The sequence below is a fragment of the Ranitomeya imitator genome, chromosome 2 (genome assembly GCF_032444005.1).
Source record: "Ranitomeya imitator isolate aRanImi1 chromosome 2, aRanImi1.pri, whole genome shotgun sequence".
In the NCBI taxonomy this organism is placed as follows: Eukaryota; Metazoa; Chordata; class Amphibia; order Anura; family Dendrobatidae; genus Ranitomeya; species Ranitomeya imitator.
In genome coordinates this window covers 382,162,253-382,186,957 of record NC_091283.1, presented here as the reverse complement: position 1 = coordinate 382,186,957, position 24,705 = coordinate 382,162,253, and the positions used below count along the sequence as shown (strand labels likewise).

Sequence of the window (24,705 nt, the reverse complement as noted above, 5' to 3'; positions counted from 1 at the left end):
AAAAAGAGGAAAATAATCGTGTACCTCTGGTGGTGACCTACAACCCACAGCCTGAGGTACTGAGAAAAACTGCTAAAAAACACCATCACATCTTACATAAGGATGACCGGCTAAAGACAATATTCAAAGACCCTCCCTTGCTGTGCGACAGGCAACCTCCAAATATAAGAAACCTCATAATCCACAATTCAATGACCTCAGATACACCGAGAGGAACTTATTCATGCAATGTGAATATGTGCAAAACCTGCACTCATGTAGAGACCAAAGACAGGATACCGATTCCCAAAACACACCAGGACTATAAGATTCCTGGGACAATCACTTGTTCTTCTTCCAATGTGGTGTACTTAATTCTGTGCACTATAAGTCCTATTGGGGGCATCTATGTGGGAGAAACAGGACAGAAACTGAGAACAAGGATGAGGTCTCATCAACACGCAATTGCAGATAAAAAAAAAAACATTTACCGGTGGCCAAACATTTCTGTGGTCCAAGAGACACAACCGAAAACAATATGAAAGTTGTCATGTTAAAAGGCAATTTTAAATCACAAAAACATTGCAGGGTTTGGGAATACAAACTTTTTACGTTTTTGATTCCCTCCACACAGGACTAAATCTGTTACAAGGATATACGACTCACTATAGAATCTGAGGAATCTGATCCAAAGGAGTTTAGGGCACCAGGCCACTGATCCTACTTGGGTATTGGTACTATAAAACTTTCAAACCACCAATCTAATCAAATTAAGGATTCAGTCTCTGAGCTCAGTTTGCTTGTTTATTTAAATGTTCATTTATTATACCATGCTCATCTTTTTTTTCTCTTTTTGTTGTTTTTTGTGTGCATATTTTTCTGTTTCTTCAGAAACTTTGCTATACCATGCCTGAGGAAAGGACCTAAGAAATCCCGAAAGATTGCTTTGCAACATCATTTATTTTTGTTAGCCATTAAAAGGTATCACAACTGCAAGATTATCTTGTTTTTCACACTGAGAGCATAATTTTTTCAACTGGCTATGGCTACGTTCACATTTGCGTTGTGCGGTGCTGCGTCGGCGACAGTTTTGTGATGCATGCGTCCTTTTTTGGCCGGATTTTGGACGGAAAAAAAATGCAACTTGCCGTGTCCTCTGCGCCCTGACGCTTGCGCCAAAAAAGACGCATGCATCACAAAACGCATCAAAACGCATGTCCATGCGCCCCCATGTTAAATATAGGGGCGCATGATGCATGCGTCGCCGCGGCTGTGCCCGACGCAGCCCCGCAAAACGCTAATGTGAACGTAGCCTAACATGCTACCAAACCCCTGTTTTCTTTTAACTGTTTGAAGTATAATCTGTGACTTCTCTGCATTTAGTGGTCACTACTCACCTGTGCGGTTATCTGTAGGAATCTCCTCTTTACACCACTCATCACCCCTCACATATGTCTCTGTAGTACTAATATGGGTCAGATCTTTAGCCTGAAACAAAGACTGTAAAAGCCACAGACAGATGGAGAAGTTGTAAGAAATGACATAGAAGAACAGAAAAATATCAAAAATTAACATAATGATCATAAATGACATCCGTAGTTATCACATAGCTGCAAGTCTCCTGTATAAATCCAACCTGTAGATTCCTAACTCTAATCAGCAGTCTCAGTCTCAACTTTAAAATTGTGAGAAGATACAGACATCTAATGGCTGTGATCAGCTTTATCCTGTCATTTGTACCAAGTATAAAACATACACTAAATGGCTACTTTTTTAGAGACACCCATCTTGTATCATGTTGTACCTCCTTTGGTCTACAAAACCTCAGCAATTTATTGTGTCATAGATTTTACTAGTAGTTGAAATACCGTATTTTTAGCTTTGTAAGACGCTCCGGATTATAAGACGCACCCCAAATTTTGAGGAGAAAAATAGGAAAAAAATTTTTTTTTAATAAATTGGTGGGGCGTCTTATAATCCATGCGTCTTATTACTCACCAGGGGTTGTGGCTGCAGCGGATCAGGGTCCCAGGGTCGGTGCTGGAGGCAGGAGTGGAGCATTGCTGCAGGCTGGGATGAGGGGGTCTGCAGGGGGGCTCCTGTGCTGCAGGCTGGGATGAGGGGGTCTGCAGGGGGGCTCCTGTGCTGCGGGGCTGTCTCCGGGGCTGCAGGGCTGTCTCCGGGGCTGCAAGGCTGTCTCGGGGGCAGCAGGGATGTCTCGGGGGCTGCAGGGCTGTCTCGGGGGCTGCAGGGCTGTCTCCGGGGGGCTCTGGCGACATTTTGTGAAAGACCAGAGCCCCCCGGCAGTTCGTCCATGCGTTCCTGTATGACTGACTCCGGGAAAATGGCCGCCGGAGTCTCGAGAGGTGAGATCTCAGCGCTGAAATCTCATCTCCCGAGATTCCGGTGGCCATTTTCCCGAAGTCAGTCATACTGGAACTAACTCCGCGAAAATGGCCGCCGGAATCTCGAGAGATGAGATCTCATCTCTCGAGATTCCGGCGGCCATTTTCCCAAAGTCAGTCATACAGGAACGCATGGACGAACTGCCTGGGGGCTCTGGTCTTTCACAAAATGTCGCCATAGCCCCCCGCAGCACCAGAGTTTCCAGGATCTCCCAGGACAGCAGCGGGCAGCAGCGGACCACCGCGGCAGCGGTGGCGGGCGATAGCAGTGGCGGGCGGCGGCGGCGGGCAGCAGCGGACACCCCCTCATCCCAGCCTGTAACGGTAAGCGGTATATCCGCTTTGTAAGACGCACCCCCATTTCCCCCCCAAATTTGGGGGAAATAAAGTGCGTCTTACAAAGCGGAAAATACGGTACCTTTAATCTATTGCATAGTACTGTAAGTGTGGAAAAAAATACTGCAAGGTAAGAATGCTTTCAAAAATATAAATGTTGATTTATTTTGGTCAATTAACAAAATGCAAAGTGAACGAACAAAAGAGAAATCTAAATGAAATCAATGTTTTGTGTGACCTCCTTTTGCCTGAAAAACAGCATCAATTCTTCTAGGTACACTTGTGTACAGATTTTGAAGGAACTCAGCTTCATAATTGTTCCAAAAATCTTGGAGAACTAACCAGAGGTCTTCTCTGGATGTCGCTGGCATAAACACTTCTGTATCTTTATATTACAGATAGACTGGATGCTGCCAAGATCAGGGCTCTATGGGGCCATATCATGACTTTGGGGATTCCTGTGTTCTTTATTCTGAAGATACCATATTTTTTGGACTACAAGGTGCAACTTTTCCCCAAGAAATTTGGGAGGAAAATGGAGGGTGCGTCTAATAGTCTGAACGCTGGCTTACCGGGGGGCGTAGCATCGTAACCAGAGGTAGCAGAGGTGTGGCGATGCTGAGGCTCAGTGTCGGCGGTGGGCAGTGTGGAGTGCATCATTGGTTTCCCTGCGGCCATCTTCATGAAGCTGTGAGCTGCCGGAAGCGGCGCGTGCACAGATTGAGATCTCAGCAGCACTCGGCTTCAGGAGAATGACCGCCAGAGGCCACGCGTGATTGAGATCTTGGCAGCCATTTTCAGGAAGATGGCCATTGAGACACCGGTGATGCACTTGGCTCTGCTCGCCGTGGACATCGGGCTGTGGCGTCGCCAGATTTCTGCCACCGGCATCCTGAGGAAGTGACCCTGCTTCATGCTCTGCCTCGCCACCAACACCGGACCTACAGCCTCGCACCCTGGGACTGCAGCATTGTCCCACTTCTGACGCCGCCGGCTTCCTGAGGAAAGGACAATGCTTCCTGTGACCCCGCTCTACCACTGCCAGCCCTCAGGTAAGATACCTTAAATTCAGACAATAAGATGGACCCCATTTTATAAAAATCTTTTTTTCTGCTATTTTCCAGCCCAAAATTTGGGGTGCGTCTTATGGTCCAGTGCATCTTATAGTCTGGAAAATACGATAGTTCTTAAATACAAGTATGTTTGGGTTCATTATTCTACTGCAGAATAAAGTTTGAGCCAATCAGACGCTTCTCTGATGGTACTGCATGATGGACTTTTCTGACATTGTGCATTCTCCTTCTACCACAGGGTAAACAACTGCTATGACTGGATGAACTTGATGACACAAATGTTAAGGCAAGCTCTAATATCGAAACCACCATACACATGTTTAAGAGGACCAAGAATGTTCCAAGAAAACATTCCCATCACATTTACTCCAACTACACCAGCTTGAAATGTTGACAACTGATAGGAAAAATACATAGATTGATGCTGCTTTCTCAAAATTCTGACTTTCTCATCAGCTTGGTGCACCATAAATCGGGATTCATCTACCCAGACAATATTTTCCATTGTTCAGTCATATAATTGTTGCTCTCTTTTGCTCAAGTAAGTTTTTTCTTTCTACTTCCCCTGATAGTAACAGAACTGGTCATCTACTGTTACACTCTATTGCACACCTGTCTCGGATCTGTGCTTAAGCTACCTATGCCCCAGTCTTTTAAATTGTCTTCTGCTCCACGTTGAGCTTTGCAGGTAGTCCTGCGTGCTCCTATTTGTTGATCTTCCTAGGCCTATGTAAAAGCTCCAAAGACAAACACCTGTGTCTTGGTAATAAGAATTTCTAGTAGACTTATACTTTGTAAGTGCACAGTTCCTTTTCACAGTCTCCATGATGTCTGCTGGCTGTCTGTGGTTTCCAGTCCCTGAGTTACTTGTCTGCTGCTTCCTATACCACTGCTATCAGTCTGCGTTTTTCGGCATGCCTCCTATCTGCCTGCGACATTCATGGTATTCCGACTTTCTCGTTACTCCAGAATTCTGTCTGCTACCTATTCCCAGTCTGATAGGACCTCTGCTGCATGTCCACCAGTGGTTTCTCGGACGTCTCCTAGTCACCTGTGGCTTACATAGTATTTAGACTTTATTGTTGCTCTGGAGATTCGTCTGCTACCTGTCTGCAGTCTCCATGATGCCTCCTGGCTGCTTCTGGCTTCCACTCCGTCAGTCTTCTATCTGCCTGCCACCTTCAGTAACTATGCAATCTGTCTGCTGTCTCCAAGACATCTCCTGGCAGCTTGCAACTTCCAGTCCTTCAGTCTCCTATCTGCCTCTGCACATTAGTAACTCTGCAGCCTGCGGTCTCAAAAGACATCTACTGTCTGCCTGCAGCTTCCAGTCCTTTGATTTCCTGTTTGCCTGTGGACTTTAGTAACACTGCTCTTTGTCTTTGTTCTTCAAGATGCCTCCTGGCTGTCTGCGGCTTCCTGTCCACCAGTTAACTGTCTGTGTCCTGCGTGCACTACCTGTCTGCTGCACTGGTGCCCATGTGCCCACCCAGACCATGGGCTTAGAGGGTCCACCTCACCTAGTGAGCCCCTTCTAGTAACAAAGACCATCTCTGCTAAAAATGACAAGCACATTTGGAAACTTGCTAAACACCAGCTTTGTATTCAGCTGTAGTTTCCATGAATGTTCACTTCCTGTGCCAGAGAACAATTTTTTATATCTTCCTCAACAAGTTCCTTGTGTGCATGAGATCGTCTATCATTGAATGTTTTTCCTAGATCACATCATTCTCTAGATACTCTTGACACCATTACATGTAAAAGCCTAACAAGATTTTTTTTTTTTAAAAACTGGCCCTAGCAAAGTTTCAAGTCACTCAATTTCTCATTCTAATGTGGATTCACACTGAAAACCGATCACTTGATTTTCCGCTGCACTCCAGGGTCTCATTTCTATACAGTACAGTTTTTTCATGGGAAAGTGTTGGTGTCTCTAACACATTGTCCATACAGTCTATAAAACTGGTAAATAAAACAGGACTGAGCACAAGACCTTTACTGCTATCTACACAACATAGGGGAGATCTTATGATACATTTTCTCCATCTACCTGATGATCCTGAGGAACATTGAGATTTTCTTGTTTCCAGTCTTGTGGAACAAGAGGACGGGGACATTTCTCTGGTTTTGTCCTCTTACTGGATTGAACTGGAGGAAACACATACAGGGACTGAGTTCAATCTTTACATACAGATAATTATAGGCCTTGTATACTTAGTCCTGTCTATTACCTGGTGATGTGAGGGGCTGGGGAACCTCCATCATGATGTCCTTGTACAGATCTTTGTGTCCTTCTAAATACTCCCACTCCTCCATGGAGAAATAGACAGTGACATCTTGACACCTTATAGGAACCTGACACAGACAATGATACTATCATCCCTCCTACCACTTCATTGCATTACTGTATAATGTCCCAGCATTCCCAGCAGTGTCACCTCTCTAGTCAGCAGCTCAATCATCTTGTAGGTGAGGTCTAAGATCTTCTGCTCATTGATATCTTTATGTTTCATGGGGTGAGGTGGAGACCTTGTGAGTCTTGTGGGTCTTCCCCATCCCTCAGATAAAGGGGCCTGACATCGTTCACTATACGTCTTCTTTTCATCTGTGTAATCCTGGTTATGGAGAGACACATTAATAAATCTCACTACAGACATTTCCAGAGTCCTCACCTCTCCAGTTCTGTCCATCTGTTATTCCCATAGAATCATGTAATGTGACGTCATCAGAATCTCTCACCTCTCCAGTAAGCTGGAAGAGGATTTCTAGGGTGAGGTGTAATATCCTCTCCGCCATCTTGTCCCTGTCCATATCCATCCTTGATGGGTCAATCTGGAAAATTCTCTTATATAGAAGATCTCCACTGAGAGGATACGATATTGTAGGGACCTGAATGGGGAGAAGATGATGTAACATCATAAAGGTCCCATGTAAGAAATCTCCGGTGCTCTTACTGGTTTCACATGATCACTACATACAGTCATGACCTCGTCCTGCCCCCGGTATAACACACAATACATACAATATATACAATAATAGTCACATACAGAGATTTGCCACAGAATATCTCCAATCCAGCATCAAAAAACAGAACACATCTAAAAGAAAATCTAAATTATATTTATTAAATATGAACAAAACAAAGTTATAAAGTGCAGGGAACATCCACAGAGATCGGGAAGGCAGAACCGGGGACATCAGTTACAGATGTCCGGATTTACTATTATTTTGCTTGTTTGTCACACTTAGATGTTTCAAATCACAAAACAAATTTAAATATTAGACAAAGATAACAAAAGCAAACACAAAATGCAGTTTTTAAATGAAGGTTGCTGTTATTAAGGGAAAAAACAAACAAACCTACAGGGCCCTGTGTGAAAAAGTGATTGCCATTCCCTCCCCCACTTAAAACATAAATTAACTGTGGTTTATCACATCTTTGGGATGCGGAGTTCAAATTCCCTAGCCACACCCAGGCCTGAATACTGGCACACTCAATCAAAAATTTACTTAAATAGAACCAGCCTAACAAAGTGAAGTAGACTAAAAGATCCTAACATAGAACACAAGGCCAAAAAAAAGACATTTGTCCATCCAGTTCATCTTATATTCTGTGAGAATAAATCCTAAGATCTACATCCTTCTAAAGAACCTAATAACTGTAAGATACAGGAAGACATCCAGGCCTCTCTTGAACCCCTCAACTGAGTTTGCCATCACCACCTCCTCAGGCAAGAAATTTCAGCCCTGACAGTAAAGAATCCTCTTCTATGTTGGTGGAAAAACCTTCTCTCCTCCAGACGCAGAGAATGCCCCCTTGTGACCGTCACCTTCCTTTGTACAAACAGAAAAGGAGCTCGTGCGAGCAGGGGAGACGACGGCCGTTTCGCGCGGTCCTTGCGCTTTAACGGGTCTACATGTAGACCCGGCCATGAAGTTTTAATTGTGAAGACTCAATAAAATTTGCTACTTTGAAGATTGGTGAGTGCATCCTGCTTTTTTCTTTTGCTACCTGGGACACATATGTTATTTATGGTTTTGCACCCGATATCTTTTTCGCCATGGCTGTTGCTGACATGATATAGCTTTTTAGTACCGGCTTTCCTGAAGATTATGGATTTAGTTGGGGCAGTGCCGTCCATATGCTATTTTTTCTCTTCTATTCATTTTAGATATTTGTATTGTCCCCTTATATACTTATACGTGGTTATTAGATCGCCCCTCAGTCGTCTTTTTTCTAGACTAAATAATCCTAATTTTGCTAATCTCTCTGGGTATTGTAGTTCCCCCATCCCCTTTATAGTAACATAAAGACATCATGCCGAGCTCCAAGGAAATTCTGGAACAAATGAGAAACAAATTAATTGAGATCTAAAAAGGGTTATAAAGCCATTTCTCAAGCTTTGGTAATGCAGCAAAACACAGTGAGAGTCATTATCCACAAATGGCGAAAACATGGAACAGTGGTGAACCTTCCCAGGAGTAGCCGGTAGACCAAAATTACCCCAAGAGCTCAGCGATGATTCAGCGAGCTCACAAAAAAGACCCCACAACAACATCCGAAGAACTGCATGCCTCACTTGCTTCAGTTAAGGTAAGTGTTCATGATTCCATCATAAGGCTGGAGTCACACACAACGTATTAAAAAATCAGTTCGTTTTACACGGACGAGAATCGCAGAAATGTTCCCTGAACAGTGATCCGTATGTCATCCATGTGCAGTGCGAGGATGCGATTTTCTTACATCTAAGCATTCCTGTGACATCCGTATGGCGAGATTTTCTTGCTGGCTTGCAAAATGGACCTATAGTGGATTTATGGGCTCAAATATTTGTGAAAACATATATACAGTCTATATATTATTATTATTTATTATTATAGCGCCATTTATTCCATAGCGCTTTACATGTGAAAAGGGGTATACATAACAAAAAACAAGTACAATAAACTTAATCAATACAAGTCACGACTGGTACATGAGGAGAGAGGACCCTGCCCGCGAGGGCTCACAATCTACAAGGGATGGGTGAGAATACAGTAGGCTGGTTGTGCAGTAGTTTGGTCTATCAGTGGTTACTACAGGTTGTAGGCTTTTCGGAAGAGGTAGGTCTTCAGGTTTTTTTTAAGGTTTCCACGGTAGGCGTGAGTCTGATATGTTGGGGTAGAGAGGTCCAGAGAATGGGGGGATGTGCGGGAGAAATCTTGTATGTGATTGTGGGAAAAGGAAGGAAGAGGGGAGTATAGAAGAAGATCTTGTGAGGATCGGAGGTTGCGTGCAGGTAAGTACCGAGAAACGAGGTCACAGATGTATGGAGGACACAGGTTGTGGATGGCTTTGTATGCCATGGTTAGGGTTTTGAACTGGATTCGTTGTTAGAGGGGAGGCCACAGAGCAGGAGGTTGCAGTAGTCAAGGGAGATGATGAGGGCATAGACTAGGGTTTTTGCAGATTATTGGTTGAGGAATGTACGGATCCGGGAAATATTTTTGAGTTTAAGTCAATAGGAAGTGGAAAGGGCTTGGGTATGTGGTTTGAAAATCAATGTCTAGGATTACCCCGAGGCAGCAAGCTTGTGGGACTGGGGAGAGTGGGCAGCCATTTACTTTAATGGATAGGTCTGTTGGGGGAGTCAAGTGAGATGGGGGAAAGATGATGAATTCTGTTTTGTCCATATTTTTAGAAATCTAACGGAGTAGAAGGATGAAATAGCAGACAGTCATTGTGGGATTCTGGTTAGTAGGGTGGTGATATCTGGTCCAGAGAGCAGCTTTTTATTAATTCCTCCGTGGTTTACAGCCCAGCCGGTAGCATTAGCACCGCTCAGCATTGTAAACTATTTAACACCTTGATATGGATTTACAGCGTGGGACTTGACTGTATGGCAGACAGGTGTGCGATATTGTTGTTTTTTTTGTTTTTTGTACAGAAGAATGAGGGCTTCACTTGGATGGAGAGTGCAAGAAAGATGTTAAACCTATGTGTTTCATTATTTCATTAAAATACTTTATAATTAATGTGTGTGTGTGTGTATTTTTAACCATTTTATAATATTGGATTAGTAATGGATAGGTGTTTTATTGACACCTGTCCATTATTACCCAGGCTTAATGTCACCTTACAATAGCAATATACAATTTGCAAGTCATTTTGTAGGGCTCTGGCAGTGCTCCTCCTGTTCCTCCTTGCACAAAGGCTGAGGTAGCAGTCATGCTGCTGGGTTGTTCCCTCCTACGGCCCCCTCCACATCTCCTGGTGTACTGGCCTGTCTCCTGGTAGCGCCTCCGGCCTCTGGACACTACGCTGACAGCCACAGCAAACCTTCTTGCCACAGCTCGCATTAATATGCCATCCTGGGTGAGCTGCACTACCTGAGCTACTTGTGTGGGTTGTAGAGTCTGTCTCATGCTACCACTTGTGTGAAAGCAATACCAACATTCAAAAGTGACCAAAACATCAGCCAGAAAGCATTGGTACTGAGCTGTGGTCTGTGGTCCCTGTTATGACCTGGTGGCTAGGAGCACCCGGAATGACCTGATAGTTAAACCTCATACAGGACGAGCTCTGGGATGTGGGAGCTCTGCTGACCGCAAGCCCTAATCCTATCACACACTAGAAATAGCCGTGGAGCGCTCCTGACCAGACCTAGGTGCCTTGTCACAGCCTAAGAACTTTCTAGCCCAAGAGAAAGAAAATAAAGCCTACCTTGCCTCAGAGAAATTCCCCAAAGGTAAAGGAAGCCCCCCACATATATTGACTGTGAGTAAAGATGAAAGTCACAAACGCAGAAATGAAACAGGTTTCAGCAAAGGGAGGCCAGACTTACTAAATAGACAGAGGATAGGAAAGGTAACTTTGCGATCAGCACAAAAACCTACAAAAGACCACGCAGAATGTGCAAAAAAGACCTCCGCACCGACTCACGGTGCGGAGGGGCCACTCTGCATCCCAGAGCTTCCAGCTAGCAAGACAAAATCATGAAAACCAGCTGGACAAGAAAACAGTGAACAAATAATGGCAATCAGAAACTTAGCTTCTGCAGGAGAAGGCAGGTCACCAGAGAGATCCAGGAGCGAACTGAACCAATGCAAAAACATTGACAGCTGGCATGAAGTAACGATCTGAGAGGAGTTAAATAGAGCAGCCAACCAAAGGATAAACCACGTCACCTGTGCAAGGAACCTCAGAAGCAGCAGCTTCACTCACAGCCACCAGAGGGAGCCCATATACAGAACTCGCCGAAGTACCATTCACGACCACAGGAGGGAGTTCGACAACAGAATTCACAACAGTACCCCCCCCCTTGAGGAGGGGTCACCGAACCCTCACCAGAGCCCCCAGGCCGACCAGGAAGAGCCAAATGAAAGGCACGAACAAGATCGGCAGCATGAACATCGGAGGCAAAAACCCAGGAATTATCTTCCTGACCATAACCCTTCCACTTGACCAGGTACTGGAGTTTCCGTCTCGAAACACAAGAATCCAAAATCTTCTCCACCACATACTCCAACTCCCCCTCGACCAACACCGGGGCAGGAGGATCAACGGAGGGAACCATAGGCGCCACGTATCTCCGCAACAACGAACTATGGAACACATTATGGATGGCAAAAGAAGCTGGAAGATCCAAACGAAATGACACAGGATTAAGAACTTCAGAAATCTTATATGGTCCAATGAAACGAGGCTTAAACTTAGCAGAGGAAACCTTCATAGGAACGTGACGAGATGACAACCAAACCAAATCCCCAACACGAAGTCGGGGACCAACACAACGCCGGCGGTTAGCGAAACGTTGAGCCTTCTCCTGGGATAATATCAAATTGTCCACCACATGAGTCCAAATCTGCTGCAACCTGTCCACCACCGCATCCACACCAGGACAGTCCGAAGGCTCAACCTGCCCTGAAGAGAAACGAGGATGGAAACCAGAATTACAGAAAAAAGGAGAAACTAAAGTAGCCGAGCTGGCCCGATTATTAAGGGCGAACTCAGCCAAAGGCAAGAAAGACACCCAATCATCCTGATCAGCAGAAACAAAGCATCTCAGATATGTCTCCAAAGTCTGATTAGTTCGTTCGGTTTGGCCATTAGTCTGAGGATGGAAAGCCGAAGCAAAAGACAAATCAATGTGCCCATCTTAGCGCAAAAGGACCGCCAAAACCTCAAAACAAACTGGGAACCTCTGTCCGAGACGATGTTCTCTGGAATGCCATGCAAACGAACCACATGCTGGAAAAACAATGGCACCAAATCAGAGGAGGAAGGCAATTTAGACAAGGGTACCAAATGGACCATCTTAGAGAAGCGATCACAAACCACCCAAATGACCGACATCTTTTGAGAAACAGGGAGATCAGAAATAAAATCCATGGAAATATGCGTCCAGGGCCTCTTCGGGATCGGCAAGGGCAAAAGCAACCCACTGGCACAAGAACAGCAGGACTTAGCCCGAGCACAAATCCCACAGGACTGCACAAAAGAACGCACATCCCGTGACAAAGAAGGCCACCAAAAGGATCTGGCCACCAAATCTCTGGTACCAAAGATTCCAGGATGACCAGCCAATACAGAACAATGAATCTCCGAGATAACTCTACTAGTCCATCTATCAGGGACAAACAGTTTCTCCGTAGGACAACGGTCAGGTCTATCAGCCTGAAACTTTTGCAGCACACGCCGCAAATCAGGGGAAATGGCAGACAAAATTACCCCTTCTTTAAGAATACCCGCCGGCTCCGGAACACCCGGAGAGTCAGGCACAAAACTCCTTGACAGGGCGTCAGCCTTCACATTCTTAGATCCCGGAAGGTATGAAACCACAAAATCAAAACGGGAGAAAAAGAGCGACCATCAAGCCTGTCTAGGATTAAACCGTTTGGCAGACTCGAGATAAGTCAAATTCTTGTAATCCGTCAAGACCACCACGCGATGTTTAGCTCCTTCAAGCCAATGTCGCCACTCCTCGAATGCCCACTTCATGGCCAACAACTCCCGATTGCCCACATCATAATTGCGCTCAGCACGCGAGAATTTTCTAGAAAAGAAGGCACAGGGTTTCATCACCGAGCCATCAGAACTTCTTTGCGACAAAACAGCCCCTGCTCCAATTTCAGAAGCATCAACCTCCACCTGAAAAGGGAGCGAAACATCTGGCTGGCACAACACAGGGGCAGAAGCAAAACGACGCTTCAACTCCTGAAAAGCCTCTACAGCCGCAGAGGACCAATTGACCACATCAGCACCTTTCTTGGTCAAATCAGTCAACGGCTTAGCAACACTGGAAAAGTTAGCGATGAAGCGACGATAAAAATTAGCAAAGCCCAGGAACTTCTGCAAGCTCTTCACAGATGTCGGCTGAGTCCAATCGTAAATGGCCTGAATTTTAACAGGGTCCATCTCGATAGTAGAAGGGGAAAAAATGAAACCCAAAAATGAAACCTTCTGAACTCCAAAGAGACACTTTGACCCCTTCACAAACAAGGAATTCGCACGAAGGACCTGGAACACCATTCTGACCTGCTTCACATGAGATTCCCAATCATCCGAAAAGACCAAAATGTCATCCAAATATACAATCATGAATCTATCCAGGTACTCTCGGAAGATGTCATGCATAAAGGACTGAAACACAGATGGAGCATTAGAAAGCCCGAATGGCATAACCAGGCACTCAAAATGGCCCTCGGGCGTATTAAATGCCGTCTTCCATTCATCACCCTGTTTAATTCGCCCAAGATTATACGCACCACGAAGATCTATCTTGGTGAACCAACTAGCCCCCTTAATCCGAGCAAATAAATCAGACAGCAGCGGCAAAGGATACTGAAATTTGACTGTGATCTTATTAAGAAGGCGGTAATCAATACAAGGCCTCAAAGAACCATCCTTCTTGGCCACAAAAAAGAACCCTGCTCCCAATGGTGACGACGACGGACGAATATGACCCTTCTCCAAGGATTCCTTTATATAACTCCGCATAGCGGTGTGCTCTGGCACAGATAAATTAAACAGACGGCCCTTAGGAAACTTACTACCAGGAATCAAATTATTAGCACAGTCGCAATCCCTATGAGGAGGTAGGGCACCAGATTTGGGCTCTTCAAATACATCCCGGTAATCTGATAAAAACTCAGGGACTTCAGAAGGAGTGGAAGGTGAAATTGAGAGCAATGGAACATCACCATGTACCCCCTGACAACCCCAACTGGACACAGACATAGATTTCCAATCCAACACTGGATTATGGACCTGTAGCCATGGCAACCCCAAAACGACCACATCATGCAGATTATGCAACACCAAAAAGCGAATATCCTCCTGATGTGCAGGAGCCATGCACATGGTCAATTGAATCCAGTACTGAGGCTTATTCTTGGCCAAAGGCGTAGCATCAATTCCTCTCAATGGAATAGGATACTGCAAGGGCTCCAAGAAAAAACCACAGCGCCTGGCAAACTCCAAGTCCATCAAATTCAGGGCAGCGCCTGAATCCACAAATGCCATTACAGAATAGGACGACAGAGAGCAAATCAGAGTAACGGACAAAAGAAATTTAGACTGTACCGTACCAATGGTGGCAGACCTAGCGAACCGCTTAGTGCGCTTAGGACAATCGGAGATAGCATGAGTGGATTCACCACAGTAAAAACACAGCCCATTCCGACGTCTGTGTTCTTGCCGTTCAGCTCTGGTCAAAGTCCTATCACACTGCATAGGCTCAGGCCTATGCTCAGAGATTACCGCCAGATGGTGCACAGCTTTGCGCTCACGCATGCGCCGATCGATCTGAATGGCCAAAGACATAAAATCATTCAGACCAGCAGGCGTGGGAAATCCCACCATGACATCCTTAAGGGCTTCAGAAAGACCCTTTCTGAAAATTGCCGCCAGGGCACATTCATTCCACTGAGTAAGCACAGACCACTTTCTAAACTTCTGACAGTACACCTCCGCTTCATCCTGACCCTGACACAAAGCCAGCAAGATTTTCTCTGCCTGATCCACTGAATTTGGTTCATCATAAAGCAATCCAAGCGCCAGAAAAAACGCATCAACATCACGCAATGCCGGATCTCCTGGCGCAAGGGAAATTGCCCAGTCTTGAGGGTCACCACGCAACAAAGAAATAATTATTTTTACCTGTTGAACGGAGTCACCAGAGGAGCGGGGTTTCAAAGCTAGAAACAGTTTACAATTATTTTTGAAATTCAAGAACCTAGATCTATCCCCAGAAAATATGTCAGGAATAGGAATTTTAGGCTCTAACATAGGATTCTGAACCACAAAATCTTGAATGTTTTGTACCCTTGCAGAGAGATGATCCATACAAGAGGACAGACCTTGAATGTCCATATCTACACCTGTGTCCTGAACCACCCAAAGGTCTAGGGGAAAAGAAAGACAAAACACAGTGCAAAGAAAAAAAAATGGTCTCAGAAGTTCTCTTATCCCTCTATTGAGATGCATTAATACTTTGGGCCAGCTGTACTGTTATGACCTGGTGGCTAGGAGCACCCGGAATGACCTGATAGTTAAACCTCATACAGGACAAGCTCTGGGATGTGGGAGCTCTGCTGACCGCAAGCCCTAATCCTATCACACACACTAGAAATAGCCGTGGAGCGCTCCTGACCAGACCTAGGCGCCTCGTCACAGCCTAAGAACTATCTAGCCCTAGAGAAAGAAAATAAAGCCTACCTTGCCTCAGAGAAATTCCCCAAAGGTAAAGGAAGCCCCCCACATATATTGACTGTGAGTAAAGGTGAAAGTCACAAACGCAGAAATGAAACAGGTTTCAGCAAAGGGAGGCCAGACTTACTAAATAGACAGAGGATAGGAAAGGTAACTTTGCGATCAGCACAAAAACCTACAAAAGATCACGCAGAGTGTGCAAAAAAGACCTCCGCACCGACTCACGGTGCGGAGGGGCCACTCTGCATCCCAGAGCTTCCAGCTAGCAAGACAAAATCATGAAAACCAGCTGGACAAGAAAACAGTGAACAAATAATGACAATCAGGAACTTAGCTTCTGCAGGAGAAGGCAGGTCACCAGAGAGATCCAGGAGCGAACTGAACCAATGCAAAAACATTGACAGCTGGCATGGAGTAACGATCTGAGAGGAGTTAAATAGAGCAGCCAACCAAAGGATAAACCACGTCACCTGTGCAAGGAACCTCAGAAGCAGCAGCTTCACTCACAGCCACCAGAGGGAGCCCATAGACAGAACTCGCCGAAGTACCATTCACGACCACAGGAGAGAGTTCGACAACAGAATTCACAACAGGTCCCCACCTGCAGAACCACTCCTTTATTGAGTGTGTCTTGATAATTGCCAATAATTTCCATCTGTTGTCTATTCCAGTTGCACAACAGCATGTGAAATTGATTGTCAATCAGTGTTGCTTCCTAAGTGGACAGTATGATTTCACAGAAGTTTGATTTACATGGAGTTATATTCTGTTGTTTAAGTGTTCCCCTTATTTTTTGAGCAGTGTATATCTATTATATAATTGTCTAAGGGTCACTTCCGTCTTTCTGTCTGCCCTTCTGTCTGTCTGTCACGTATATTCATTTGTCACGGCCTCTGTCTGTCATGGAATCCAAGTCGCTGATTGGTCGTGGCAAAACGCCCACGACCATTGCCACGACCAATCAGCGACAGGCGCAGTCCAGCGGCAACATGGTCGCTCCTTCCTTCCCACAGTCACTGCCCGCTCCATACTCCCCTCCAGTCAGCGCTCACACAGGGTTACTGGCAGCGCTAATGGACCGCGTTATGCCGCGGTGTAGCGCACTCCATTAACGCTGCTATTAACACTGTGTGACCAACTTTTTTACTATTGAGGCTGCCTATGCAGCCTCAATAGTAAAAAGATCTAATGTAAAAAATAATTAAAAAAATAAAAAATCATCATATTCTCACATTCCGGTGCCTTTCCCGCTACTCGCGACGCTCTGGTAACTGCTCCATGCAAGCGGCAGGTTCCAGTGGCAAGGATGGTATGCGACAAGGACCTGCCATGATGTCACGGTCATGTGACCGCGGCGTCATCATAGGTCCTGCGAGAAAGTCCTGCCATGATGTCACAGTCATGTGACCGCGACGACATCACAGGTCCTGCGCCCATACCAACCCTGGGACCGGAAGCTGCCGCATGCACCGCACACAGGGCCAGGACTTCAACGGAGGGTGAGTATATGTTTATTTTTTATTTTAAGTCTGTATACTACATGGCTTTGTGCTGTATACTCCGTCGCTGTGCAATATACTACGTGGCTGAGCAATATAATAATAATAATCTTTATTTATTTATTTTTTATATAGCGCTAACATATTCCGCAGCGCTTTACAGTTTTGCACACATTATCATCCTACGTGACTGGGCAATATACTACGTGGCTGGGCAATATACTACATGACTGGGCAATATACTACGTGGCTGGGCAATATACTACGTGGCTGGGCAATATACTATGTGGCTGGGCAATATACTACGTGGACATGCATATTCTAGAATATCTGATGCTTTAGAATCGGGCCACCATCTAGTCTAATATATAAAGCTGAATGTGTGTGTGTCTGTGAGTATGTATGTATGTATGTGTGTATGTCTAGGATTGACATCTGCACCGTCGCAGCTACAGCCACAAAATTTTGCATAGTCACACGTCTGGACCCCGAAAGCATCATAGGCTATGTTTTGAGGTGAAATTTTAACCCCGCGCGTTCCAATTCACCAAACAATTTTGCCCCTATCTACATAATGGGGAAAAAGTGAAAGGAAAAGTGTTGGAGGCAAATTGACAGCTGCCAGATGTGAACAAGGGGGACTTAAAGAATGAGAGCGATGGCGCCAAAGAGTATATACCGCACAGTTGCTAAGGTGGGGCCCCGATATAGGATACTCACCACACACGGGGATATGAACACACACACAAAATGTGCCGCACACTACCACGTGTTTGAACACATATACCACCCTCAGCACACATTTCACCACACATACACCAACCTCGCCACATAAAAGTCGAAACAAAAAAGTCGCCACTCAAAACTCGCCACGCGCAAAATTCACCACATGCAAAACTAGGCTCATGCAAAACTCGCCACACGTGCAAAACTCACCTCATGGAAAACTTGCCACACGCAAAACTTGCACATGCGGAAAAATTGCCACATGCACAAAAGTTGCAACACATGCAAACTCGCCAAACGGAAAACTCGCCACCTGTCACATGCAACACGACACACAAAAAGTTGCTACACGCATCTCAACACACACAACTTGACACATGAAACTCGCCCTAAACACACACAAGTCTGGTATTATCCTTCAAAAATAAAAATCTGATTAATAAGCAAACTACAAGAGCAACAAATGTACCATATAGGAAATATGACAGCTGTCAGTCACATGACCTGTTTATTATGTGTAAGTGTGAGCTAATATATACTGCCCGGGGGAGGGCTTCCTGTTGGCTGGGGATTTATCAGGCTGCCAATTTAGCTTACAAATACTGAGTAAAAATACTGACCAAATACCGTGTGAACGAGGTCTAATACAGGAGGAGATGACATACAGGTACATACTATATAGCGGGGAGATGACACCCAGGTATATACTATATACAGGAGCAGATGACACACAGGTATATACCATATACAGGAGGAGATGACTTACAAGTATATACTATATACAGGAGGAGATGACATACAGGTATATACTATATACAGGAGGAGATGACATACAGCAGGTATATACTATATACAGGGGAGATAACATACAGGTATATACTATATACAGGAGATGACATATAGGTGTATACTATATATAAGGGGGATGACAAACATGTATACACTGAGGGGAAAATGAGAGGTGTGAGGTGAAAATGAGAGGTGTGAGGTGACAATGAAAAGGTGTGAGTGCAAAATGAGAGGAGTTAGAGAAAATAGTGAAGTGATTGGAAAATGACAGATGTGAGGTTGAAATGACAAGTGTTACGGGGGAATGAGAGGAGTGAAGGGGGGAATGAAAGGAGTGAGGGGGAAATGAATGATGTAAGGGGGAAAATGAGAGGCGTGATGGGAAAATAAGAGAGGTGAGGTGCTATAACTAACCACAGATATTTACTATACCCAGGCAACGCCGGGCTCTTCAGCTAGTATGTGTATATATATATATATATATATATATATATATATATACACGCACTACCGTTCCAAAGTTTAGGGTCACTTAGAAATCTTCTAATTTTCGAAAGAAAAGCACAGCTTTTCCAATGAAGTTAACATTAAATGATTCAGAAATACACTCTATACATTGCTAAAGTGATAAATGACTGCTCTAGCTGCAAACGTCTGGTTTGTAATGCAATATCTTCATAGGTGTATAGAGGCCCATTTCCAACAACCATCACTCCAGTGTTTTTATCGTACTTTGTGTTTGCTAACTGTGTAAGAAGGCTAATGGATTGTTAGAATACCCTTGAAAACCCTTGTGCAAGTATGTTAGCACAGCTGAAAACAGCTTGGCTGATTAGAGAACCTATAAACCTGACTTAACTTTGAGCTAGTTGAGAATCTGGAGCATTACATTTGTTAATTCCATTAAACTCTCAAAATGGCAAGAAAAAAAAAACTTTCATGTGAAACTCGACAGTCTATTCATGTTCTTAGAAATGAAGGCTATTCCATGCGAGAAATTGCCAAGAAACTGAAGATTTCCTACAATGTTGTGTACTACTCCCTTCAGGAGAGAGCACAAACAGGCTCTAACCAGAGTAAAAAGAGAAGTGCGAGGCCCGCTGCACAACTGAGCAACAAGACAAGTACATTAGAGTCTGTAGTTTGAGAAATCGATGCCTCACAGGTCCTCAATTGGCAGCTTCTTTAAATAGTATACGCAAAACACCATTGTCAATGTTTACAGTGAAGAGGCGACTCCGGGATACTGGCCTTCAGGGCAGAGTGGCAAAGAAAAAGCCATATCTGAGACTGGCTAATAAAAGGAAACGATTAATATTGGCAAAAGAACACAGGACATTAGACAGAGGAAGATTGGAAAAAAGTGTTATGGACAGACAAATCCAAGTTTGAGGTGTTTGGATCACACAGAAGAACATTTGTGAGACGCAGAACTGAAAAGATGCTGGAAGAGTGCCTGACGCCATCTGTCAAGCATGATGGAGGTAATGTGATGGTCTGGGGTTGCTTTGGTGCTGGTAAAGTAGGAGATTTGTACACGGTAAAAGGAATTTTGAATAAGGAAGGCTATCACTCCATTTTGCAACGCCATGCCATACCCTGTGGATAGCGCTTGATTGGAGCCAGTTTCATCCTACAACAGGACAATGACCCAAAGCACAATATATAGGGAAGAAACAGACAGCTGGTATTCTATCTGTGATGGAGTGGCCAGCGCAGTCATCAGATCTCAACCCCATTGAGCTGTTTTGGGAGCACCTTGACCGTATGGTACGCAAAAAGTGCCCATCAAGCCAAACCAACTTGTGGGAGGGGCTTCTGGAAGCATGGGGGGGTGAAATTTCTCCAGATTACCTCAGCAAATTAAATGCTAGAATGCCAAAGGTCTGCAATGCTGTAATTTCTGCAAAGGGAGCATTCTTTGATGAAAGCAAAGTTTGAAGGAGAAAATTATTATTTCAAATAAAAATATTTTTTTCCAACCTTGTCAATGTCTGGACTAGATTTTCAATTTCAATTCAAACCAGGGATTCAAGCTTCAGGAGGCTAATTTGCATATTCCAGGTGCCTTCTGGGAGAAGCGAAGTCTCCCTAAGCTAGAAGATCGTTGGGTACAGCCGGGACCAGCTGCTTCGAAAGCATCACCAAACCAGGGATTCAAGCTTCAGGAGGCTAATTTGCATATTCCAGGTGCCTTCTGGGAGAAGCGAAGTCTCCCTAAGCTAGAAGATCGTTGGGTACAGCCGGGACCAGCTGCTTCGAAAGCATCACCAAACCAGGGATTCAAGCTTCAGGAGGCTAATTTGCATATTCCAGGTGCCTTCTGGGAGAAGCGAAGTCTCCCTAAGCTAGAAGATCGTTGGGTACAGCCGGGACCAGCTGCTTCGAAAGCATCACCAAACCAGGGATTCAAGCTTCAGGAGGCTAATTTGCATATTCCAGGTGCCTTCTGGGAGAAGCGAAGTCTCCCTAAGCTAGAAGATCGTTGGGTACAGCCGGGACCAGCTGCTTCGAAAGCATCACCAAACCGCGCGCCGTAAGGTAATTTTTGCCTGTAGGACATTATTGCAAGAGAGCTTGGCTGAGTAGATTACACAAGAAGGAAAACACACAGCAAGTCAGCAGGATCTAGGAGCAACATGGCAGATGTGACAACCTACATGGTGAGCTGCAGCATGTGCTACATGTTCACAGATCGACCAGAAGAAGAATCCAATTTCACCTGTCAGAAGTGTAGACTAGTGGCCCTTTTAGAAGAAAAGGTGCGGGGTCTGGAAGAAAGAATAGCAACTTTGAAACTCATCAAAGAGAATGAAGACTTTCTAGACAGAACAGAAGCATCTCTACTGGTCACAGAAGGTGCAAAAAGTGTCAGAGAACCTCCAAAAGCAGATGAGTGGAAGCATGTGACCAAAAGAAGCAAGAAGACCATGGAGAAATCACCAACCACACAACTGAAGAACCGATATCAAATCTTTGTAGAGGATGAAGATGGCACACCTAAGAATGAAGCAATACCAGCAAGCAAAAAAGAAAAGGGCACACAGCAACAAGTGACAGCAAAAAGTACAGCCAAGAAGCAACGAAGAGTGGTGGTGGTGGGAGACTCACTACTGAGAGGCACCGAAGCAGCCATCTGCAGACCGGACATAACTGCAAGAGAAGTATGCTGCCTTCCAGGTGCGATGATCAAGGATGTGACCGATAGGATACCAAAGCTCTTCAGCTCCAAGGACGTCCACCCATTTCTTCTGATACATGTTGGCACCAATGACACGGCAAGGAAGGACCTACCGACAATCTGCAAGGACTTTGAAGAGTTGGGGAAGAAAGTAAAGGAACTGGATGCACAGGTAGTTTTTTCTTCTATCCTTCCAGTAGACGGGCATGGCACCAGGAGATGGAACAGGATCCTTGATGCAAACAACTGGCTAAGACGATGGTGCAGACAACAAGGATTTGGATTCCTGGACCACGGTGTGAATTACTGGTATGATGGACTCCTCGCCAGAGACGGACTACACCTCAACAAACCTGGGAAACACACATTCGCCAGAAGACTCGCTACACTCATCAGGAGGGCGTTAAACTAGAAGAAGAGGGGACGGGAAGAAAAACATTAGACTTGAACAAAGAAGATCCAGGAAAACATACTCAGAAGGGAGGTAAGAACATTTCTAAAACAATCCACAGCGAGGAGATTGGAACAAAACAAAATCCTCTAAACTGCATGCTCGCAAACGCCAGAAGCCTGACAAACAAGATGGAAGAACTAGAAGCAGAAATATCTACAGGTAACTTTGACATAGTGGGAATAACCGAGACATGGTTAGATGAAAGCTATGACTGGGCAGTTAACTTACAGGGTTACAGTCTGTTTAGAAAGGATCGTAAAAATCGGAGAGGAGGAGGGGTTTGTCTCTATGTAAAGTCTTGTCTAAAGTCCACTTTAAGGGAGGATATTAGCGAAGGGAATGAGGATGTCGAGTCCATATGGGTTGAAATTCATGGAGGGAAAAATGGTAACAAAATTCTCATTGGGGTCTGTTACAAACCCCCAAATATAACAGAAAGCATGGAAAGTCTACTTCTAAAGCAGATAGATGAAGCTGCAACCCATAATGAGGTCCTGGTTATGGGGGACTTTAACTACCCGGATATTAACTGGGAAACAGAAACCTGTGAAACCCATAAAGGCAACAGGTTTCTGCTAATAACCAAGAAAAATTATCTTTCACAATTGGTGCAGAATCCAACCAGAGGAGCAGCACTTTTAGACCTAATACTATCTAATAGACCTGACAGAATAACAAATCTGCAGGTGGTTGGGCATTTAGGAAATAGCGACCACAATATTGTGCAGTTTCACCTGTCTTTCACTAGGGGGACTTGTCAGGGAGTCACAAAAACATTGAACTTTAGGAAGGCAAAGTTTGAACAGCTTAGAGATGCCCTTAATCTGGTAGACTGGGACAATATCCTCAGAAATGAGAATACAGATAATAAATGGGAAATGTTTAAGAACATCCTAAATAGGCAGTGTAAGCGGTTTATACCTTGTGGGAATAAAAGGACTAGAAATAGGAAAAACCCAATGTGGCTAAACAAAGAAGTAAGACAGGCAATTAACAGTAAAAAGAAAGCATTTGCACTACTAAAGCAGGATGGCACCATTGAAGCTCTAAAAAACTATAGGGAGAAAAATACTTTATCTAAAAAACTAATTAAAGCTGCCAAAAAGGAAACAGAGAAGCACATTGCTAAGGAGAGTAAAACTAATCCCAAACTGTTCTTCAACTATATCAATAGTAAAAGAATAAAAACTGAAAATGTAGGCCCCTTAAAAAATAGTGAGGAAAGAATGGTTGTAGATGACGAGGAAAAAGCTAACATATTAAACACCTTCTTCTCCACGGTATTCACGGTGGAAAATGAAATGCTAGGTGAAATCCCAAGAAACAATGAAAACCCTATATTAAGGGTCACCAATCTAACCCAAGAAGAGGTGCGAAACCGGCTAAATAAGATTAAAATAGATAAATCTCCGGGTCCGGATGGCATACACCCACGAGTACTAAGAGAACTAAGTAATGTAATAGATAAACCATTATTTCTTATTTTTAGTGACTCTATAGCGACAGGGTCTGTTCCGCAGGACTGGCGCATAGCAAATGTGGTGCCAATATTCAAAAAGGGCTCTAAAAGTGAACCTGGAAATTATAGGCCAGTAAGTCTAACCTCTATTGTTGGTAAAATATTTGAAGGGTTTCTGAGGGATGTTATTCTGGATTATCTCAATGAGAATAACTGTTTAACTCCATATCAGCATGGGTTTATGAGAAATCGCTCCTGTCAAACCAATCTAATCAGTTTTTATGAAGAGGTAAGCTATAGGCTGGACCACGGTGAGTCATTGGACGTGGTATATCTCGATTTTTCCAAAGCGTTTGATACCGTGCCGCACAAGAGGTTGGTACACAAAATGAGAATGCTTGGTCTGGGGGAAAATGTGTGTAAATGGGTTAGTAACTGGCTTAGTGATAGAAAGCAGAGGGTGGTTATAAATAGTATAGTCTCTAACTGGGTCGCTGTGACCAGTGGGGTACCGCAGGGGTCAGTATTGGGACCTGTTCTCTTCAACATATTCATTAATGATCTGGTAGAAGGTTTACACAGTAAAATATCGATATTTGCAGATGATACAAAACTATGTAAAGCAGTTAATACAAGAGAAGATAGTATTCTGCTACAGATGGATCTGGATAAGTTGGAAACTTGGGCTGAAAGGTGGCAGATGAGGTTTAACAATGATAAATGTAAGGTTATACACATGGGAAGAGGGAATCAATATCACCATTACACACTGAACGGGAAACCACTGGGTAAATCTGACAGGGAGAAGGACTTGGGGATCCTAGTTAATGATAAACTTACCTGGAGCAGCCAGTGCCAGGCAGCAGCTGCCAAGGCAAACAGGATCATGGGGTGCATTAAAAGAGGTCTGGATACACATGATGAGAGCATTATACTGCCTCTGTACAAATCCCTAGTTAGACCGCACATGGAGTACTGTGTCCAGTTTTGGGCACCGGTGCTCAGGAAGGATATAATGGAACTAGAGAGAGTACAAAGGAGGGCAACAAAATTAATAAAGGGGATGGGAGAACTACAATACCCAGATAGATTAGCGAAATTAGGATTATTTA

General features: G+C 44.4%; 1 protein-coding gene across 1 annotated transcript in view; it reads right to left on the bottom strand.

Moving 5' to 3' along the window:
• LOC138666634 (zinc finger protein 208-like) overlaps positions 1-24,705 on the bottom strand; it is a 164,741-nt gene that overhangs the window by 43,124 nt on the left and 96,912 nt on the right. The window contains exons 9-13 of the mRNA XM_069754830.1: positions 6,533-6,682; positions 6,232-6,408; positions 6,025-6,148; positions 5,844-5,941; positions 1,377-1,479 (exon numbers count right to left, since the gene is read on the bottom strand). Coding sequence (XP_069610931.1) covers positions 1,377-1,479; positions 5,844-5,941; positions 6,025-6,148; positions 6,232-6,408; positions 6,533-6,682 — 652 coding nt within the window. The remainder of the gene's footprint in view (positions 1-1,376; positions 1,480-5,843; positions 5,942-6,024; positions 6,149-6,231; positions 6,409-6,532; positions 6,683-24,705) is intronic.